This window comes from Sturnira hondurensis, unplaced genomic scaffold (genome assembly GCF_014824575.4).
Source record: "Sturnira hondurensis isolate 20B ecotype Veracruz unplaced genomic scaffold, ASM1482457v3 Scaffold0021632, whole genome shotgun sequence".
NCBI classification, from domain to species: domain Eukaryota; kingdom Metazoa; phylum Chordata; class Mammalia; order Chiroptera; family Phyllostomidae; genus Sturnira; species Sturnira hondurensis.
Genome location: NW_028094263.1, coordinates 287,019 through 293,018, shown reverse-complemented (window position 1 = coordinate 293,018; position 6,000 = coordinate 287,019). Strand labels below are relative to the sequence as shown.

Sequence of the window (6,000 nt, the reverse complement as noted above, 5' to 3'; positions counted from 1 at the left end):
TACTTTTGCCCTTCTCCCCAATTCTGTTTGTGGGTCCAGGCCCCAGGAGGTACCTCGAAGGGAGGTATTTGGACTTTGGTTCTCCTGCTACCTCTACCCCCAGGCCTTTCGCGGACTCTGGAGGGCCGGCTCTCTTCCCTTCCCCGGTTTTAGCAGGCGGACTGACATCACTGGGTGTTCCCAGGCAAACTTGGAACCCTGAGCCCAGCTCCGGGGCGCCTCCCCCCCACCGCCCAGGGCAGCCCTAAGCCCCTGCCTTAGATACTGAGGAGCTGAGAGCCCCCACCCCACACTCGAGCGCCCTCTCCTGCAGGTCCCTCCGAGGACAGCCTACTCCCGGGCCCACCTCCCCTCGAAGGAGAACGGACAACTAGAGTCCCTGGAGTGAATGTGGGGAGACTCCAGTAAGTCCTAGGCGCCACGCGGCCGAAGCCAGGAAATGGATCCGGGTTCTGGGGTTACGAGGGGAGCTGTCCAGCCCCGCGGGGTGAGCTGGAAGAAAGGGTGGGCCTTCGCTGGCGAGGCGGAGGCAGCCGCGGGCGCCAGGGTCGGGTGGGGCTGTGACTGCCCCTTCAGCCCGCCGGCCCCGGGCGTCGCCCCCGCCCCCCGCGTGGCCGCCTCTGTCCCAGCCCCTGCGAGGAAGCGGCGCGGCTTCCTGCGGCTGGGGCCGGGGATATAGGCGCCCCCGTCCGGGCTCCGCGCCGCCGCCCCTCCTCGCTTGCCTGCCGCGCGCGCGATGGCCCGGCTCCGGGCAGAGAGTGCCGCCGGCGGCCGGTGGATCCCGGCGACCCGCGCGGGGGGACGCTCAGCGCTCCTCCTCCTCCTCCTGCTGGGCGGTGAGTGCATCGCGCCCGGGCGCGGGTGGGAAGCGCGGGAGGCCCTGGAGGGGAGTGGGGCTGGACGGCGGAGGCCGGAACGGGCCCTGGGCTGCTGTGCAAAACGGACAGCACTGTCCTTCGGGCTGTTCCTGGAAAGGACGCCGCGCAAGCTGCTTCCCGCTAGGGGAAACCTGGAGCGGGGCCCCTCGGAGAGCTTTTGGGACCTCTGGGGCTGGGGAGGAGGGAGGAGGCTTGGGATCCGAATGTGAGTGGGAAGGCGCTGGTGCCAGCCCCTCTCTTCTGGACACTGAGGCACCCGTGGGTGGATTATTCCTCCATCTCTTCTGAGAGTAGCTTTGACTTCCAACGGTCTCAGCCTCCAACTCACACCCATCAGCCTCCAACTCACACCCATCCTCCAGGCTCTACTGCCACTCCATATCCTCTCCCATTTCTGCCCACAGCTGTCCTGACGCCCCAGGATTCCATGGCTCAGCTTCTTACTACCCCTGGCAGCTTGGAGTCCGAAGGTGAGAGTGGCCAGCCCCTGTGGGGAGGTGGCCTGGGGCAAGAGGAGAGGCAAGTCAATGGGGAGGGTTCCTTTCCCACAAGACAGGCTCCTAAGCTGGTGCACCTCACAGCCGGGTTGGAAGACCCCAGAAAAAGTGTATGTGGACATCTCATTTCTGCCCACAGCTATCCGGAAGCCCCAGAATTCCGTGGCTCAGCTTCTTACCACCCCTGGCAGCTTGGAGTCAGAAGGTGAGTGGCCAGCCCCTGTGGGGAGGTGGCCTGGGGCAAGAGGAGAGGCAAATCAGTGGGGAGGGTTTTTTACCTCTACAAGGCAGGCCTCTAAGCTGGCCCACCTCACAGCTGGGTTAGAGGACCCTAGAAAAAGTGTATGTGGGAACTGTCGTCAGTCTGAGAAGTGCTGTGCACATGGAAGGCATTAAAATTTTCCTGAGCTAGGACCTTTCTCAGCAGGTTGCTGGGAAACTTTCTGAGGCTGTCCTGGCAGTTCCTACATTGAAAGACAGTGCGTTTTGGATGGAAGTATCTGGACCAGAGGGCTTGGGGGGCAGGGCGGGTGTGGTCAATGTGCAGTATTAATGCCCACAGGGAAGGCGCTGGAAGAGTACGGTCAGAGAATTGAACTTTGCTGGCATAACTATACGGATTATATGGACTCTGTCAAAGGAGACTGGTGCGACTGGACTGTAATTAGCAGGTAGGGGCCATGCTGGAGGGTGGTTTGGGCCAGGGATGGGGCTTGCTCTTTGTGGCTGGGTCTTGAGTAAATGTGGGGCACTCCTCACCTCGGGCCCAGCCCCTCCCTCACTCTAGGCCTCTCCTGCCCCCAGGCCTTATAGCTACCTGCAAAATTGTTTGGAACAGAACGCGGACGACTTTCACCTGGGTTTCCCCAACCCCATGGCAGAAGAGTTCATCTTGGAGACTCACCACATCCACTTTGCCAACTGCTCCTTGGTGCAACCCACCCTCTCAGACCCCCCAGAAGACGTGCTTCTGGCCATGATCATAGCTCCCATCTGCCTCATCCCATTCCTGGTCACACTCGTGGTGTGGAAGAGTAAAGACAATGAGACCCAGGCCTAAGCGGGCAGGAGTTTCTCAGCAGCCGCCTCACTACTCCTTTCTCCAGCCACCACCAGGTCTCTCACCCTGTCTCCCCTCCCCCTTCTCTCACTCGCTCCCCATAGCCTTAGACTGGTGGAAATGGGACTGGGTGGGGTCATGGCACAAATTCTGTAATCTTCAAAATAAAAGCTTTCTTTTGTACACTGTCCTCCCCATCCCGGCGGGGCCTGTGTCCTTCCCGGAGTCTGGCATCCCCACAGGCCCTCAGCTCTGGGCAGCAGAGCAGGAACAACATGGATAGACCCATTGTTTTGTTCACTCTCCTGCCCCTCACAGGCCCCCACCCCGCCCCCACACAAGGCCACACTCCTACATCCCTCCCGCCCAAGGTGGGACCTTTCCTGCGCCGATCCAAACCCAGCTTCAGGAAACGTGCGGGAAGAGACTCCCTTCCTCTCCGGACAACTGCTGGGGGGGGCAGGGGGAGGGGCAGGGAGGACTCTTGCTGTGACTCCTACAAGAAGGAAGGGGGGCCGCCCGAGAGCCCTGAATTTTCCCCTCATTTATGTTCACTCCTAGAGACTGGGAATAGGAGCCCTGATCTGAACGACTGGAGCCCACCCCAAAGACCTCAGGATTGAGGACAAAGGCAGTGGGGGCTCCCCCAGCTAGGTTCACCCCAGCACTCTCCCATCCAGGTCCCTGGCCCGCATCTTACATTGTTCTGGACCCCGGGGGTGTGGCCTACAGCTGTACTGCCCCCTGGTGTCCACTAAATAGCAGCAGACGGATGTGTGGTGGATGAAGCTCAACGCGAGAGATTGGACCCTGAGGTCAGAGACCTGTCATCTCCGCAGCAAACGCTGTTTCTTAGCTCGACCCTTCTCTCAGCCTCCTGAGTTACACTTATGCTCCCTTAAGATACTTCCCCACTTTTGACATAAGAAATGTCCAAACCTGTAGGGAATTTTTATAAAAGTTTACTTGAGTTCAAACTGACAGCATATGCCAGCAGCAAGCTCTTCGTTCCTCTGAAGAGTTACAGTTTTGCAATTTCTTTTATGCATTCGAAATTAAGGAAGGGACATAAGTCAGATTGTGTGAAGGTGGGAGAAAGTAATGTGGGGATTGGATTTTAGGATAGTTAAGATTGTTTGCTCTTTGAGAGTGGTTGTGCCTTAGAAGCCGGGGTTTGAAAAGGCATTTTCAAAGGTGTGTTAACCTAGATACACAGGAACAATGGGCAGAGCTCGCATAAGACAATAAACCTTTTACTACAAATTTATACGTCTGGGGCGTGAGTACCCACTATGACCTGCCCAGTTAGAAATGTATGGTTTATTACAGCACTTTTCATCTGCATTACTTTCTGGGGACATACCTAGTCTCCGTGACTCACCATTTTGGCGTAGGGACACTCCTGTAAGTCCCTTGGACAGTGAGGCTCAGTTCTCACCAGGGAAACCTCACCTCCAGTTCTCCTTGAGGCAAACTGCCAGGTCATCAAAAATACCTAGAGTCCTGCCCGGGGTGGCTCAATCGGTTGGGTGTCATTCTGCAAGGCGAGAGATCGCTGTTTTGATTCCGGGTGGGCATATACCCACATTGCAGGTTTAGTCCCTGGTCAGCGTGCAGGGGAGGCAGCTGATAGAAGTTTCTCCCTTGCATCAATTTTGCTCTCTCTCTCTCTGTCTCCCTCCCTTCCCCTCTCTCTAAAAATAAATAAGTAAATAAATAAATCTTTAAAAAATTATCTAGAGAATAACTTTGTTCTCCATACAGACACCTGTTTATTCCTCATGGCACCTAAAGTCTCTTCAGGAACTTTTCTTTCCTCCTTGTTGAAATACTGGCCTCCATAAGTGTACGCACATCCATTTCCTAGACATGCCTGTCTATTCCTTAGATGTGCCTTCGTATGCTTCCTGGAATGTATCTGTTCATTCTCTGAGACACACTTCTTCTCTCAGGACACACCTGTCTATCTAGAGACACACTGTTTTTCACCCGAGACAAATTTTTCCTCTGTTTCCATGAATGAGTATGTCTTCTTCAAAGATATATTTATGTTTTTCTTGGCTCACATATGCCTTCATGAATTTTACTCATGTACGTCAAAGATTTGCTGGTATAAGACACTGTGTGTAGTGTGTTGTGTTGGACAGATAAGTTAGATGAGACTTGGTTTCTGGTCTCCGTGGCTTTCATCTAGTAAGGAAAGCTGGCATGCACAAAGACACAAAAACAATGCCGTGTGTGATGAGAGTTATGCAGGGAATACAAACCAAGCGTTTGTAGGAGTGCAAAGGAAGGATGCGTCACATCTAGCAGAGGAGTGATTGCAGGAGGCGAGATCACAAGAGGGTGCTGTGGAAGGGCTACAGGAATGGGCTTTAGGGGGAGTGCATTCCATTGGGGGGCAGGGGTGGAAAGTAGAAAGGGAGATGAATTAGGAAACAATTGTAATAATCCAGACTTGAGAAAAGGGGAACATGAGCCCTGGCTGGTGCAGCTCAGTGGATTGAGCGCGGGCCTGCGAACCACACGATCGCGGTTCGATTCCCAGTCAGGGCACATGCCTGGGTTTCAGGCCAGTTCCCAGCAGGGGACTCACGAGAGGCAACCATACATTGATATTTCTCTCCCTCTCTCCTTCCCTTCCCCTCTAAAGATAAATAAATAATCTTAAAATTAAAAAAAAAAGAAAGTTAAAAAAGGGGGGAGGGGGACATGAACCAAAAAGTGTGGCGAGTGAAGAAATGAAAAATAATTTAAAAGTAGGAGAGATGATTAAAAACAGGAGGGAACCAACAGGGATTTTGATACAAAGCAGATGGCAGAGAGGAGACATTAGAGCTGACTCAGGCTTTGAACCTCAGTTACTCAAACAATGATGGGAGTAATCATAGAAAAGGGCCATTAATAGGAGGTGGTAGCCTGAAAAAGAGGATATGCAATATGAGATAAAAATGGAACAAGCTGTTCTATCTCACAGCAGGTTAGAAATGGGGTGGTGATGGTGGTGGTAGAAATAGGGTGGAGCTGGAAACACGTGTTTAGGAGTATTCTGCACAGAAACGTCATGTAAAGCCATGAGAGGGATGAAAGTTCTAAGAGTGAAGGTGTATTGAAAAGAAGACCGAGGTTAGGTACTTAGGAAAAACCCATATTTAGAGTATGAGGAAAAAGGGAGACAAAGGGAAAGATTAGAGAGACAGTAGGAGAACAAGGGTAAGACAGTGCCATGGGAGCAAAGGAGATGGTACCCTTTGAAAGATCGTTATCAAATGAATGGTTCTTTCATTCATTCAACAAAGATTTGTTGGGCATCCTGTGAACCAAGAACTGTGCACAATGAAGGTGTTGGGGATCAGACAGGAAATTGAGAGGATGGCAAAGTCAAGGATAAGACATAATTTCTTTTGTTTTTTAAAAGATTTAAAAAACTTATTTATCTTTAGAGGGGAAGGGAAGGAGGGAGGGAGAGAAATATCAATGTATGTTTGCCTCTTGTGCGTCCCCTGATGGGAACTAGCCTGCAACCCAGGCATGTGCTGTGACTGGGAATCGAACTGCAATCCTT

The 6,000-nt window shown here is 53.1% G+C and overlaps 1 protein-coding gene across 3 annotated transcripts; it reads left to right on the top strand.

The window, feature by feature from the left end:
• Positions 1-600: 600 nt before the first annotated feature.
• On the top strand, positions 601-2,625 carry RAMP2 (receptor activity modifying protein 2). 3 transcript variants are annotated; one of them, XM_037033468.1, is made up of 5 exons: positions 601-836; positions 1,283-1,348; positions 1,515-1,580; positions 2,016-2,046; positions 2,180-2,625. In XM_037033468.1, the coding sequence occupies exons 1-5, from the start codon at positions 737-739 to the stop codon at positions 2,433-2,435; spliced, it is 519 nt and encodes a 172-aa protein (XP_036889363.1). In that variant the 5' UTR covers positions 601-736; the 3' UTR covers positions 2,436-2,625. The 3 variants fall into 3 exon arrangements, with proteins under 3 accessions (XP_036889363.1, XP_036889362.1, XP_036889360.1); XM_037033467.1 differs by having other exon boundaries at positions 604-836; positions 1,938-2,046; XM_037033465.1 differs by having other exon boundaries at positions 606-836; positions 1,929-2,046.
• The last annotated feature ends 3,375 nt before the right edge of the window (positions 2,626-6,000 follow it).

What these genes read in the sequence shown, in the direction of transcription:
- RAMP2 (XM_037033465.1), top strand. Translation starts at nt 737, where the DNA reads ATGGCCCGGCTCCGGGCAGAGAGTGCCGCCGGCGGCCGGTGGATCCCG. An exon ending in TGGCAGCTTGGAGTCCGAAG is followed by an intron (nt 1,349 to 1,514) that starts GTGAGAGTGGCC and finishes TTCTGCCCACAG; the next exon opens with CTATCCGGAAGCCCCAGAAT. An exon ending in TGGCAGCTTGGAGTCAGAAG is followed by an intron (nt 1,581 to 1,928) that starts GTGAGTGGCCAG and finishes GTGCAGTATTAA; the next exon opens with TGCCCACAGGGAAGGCGCTG.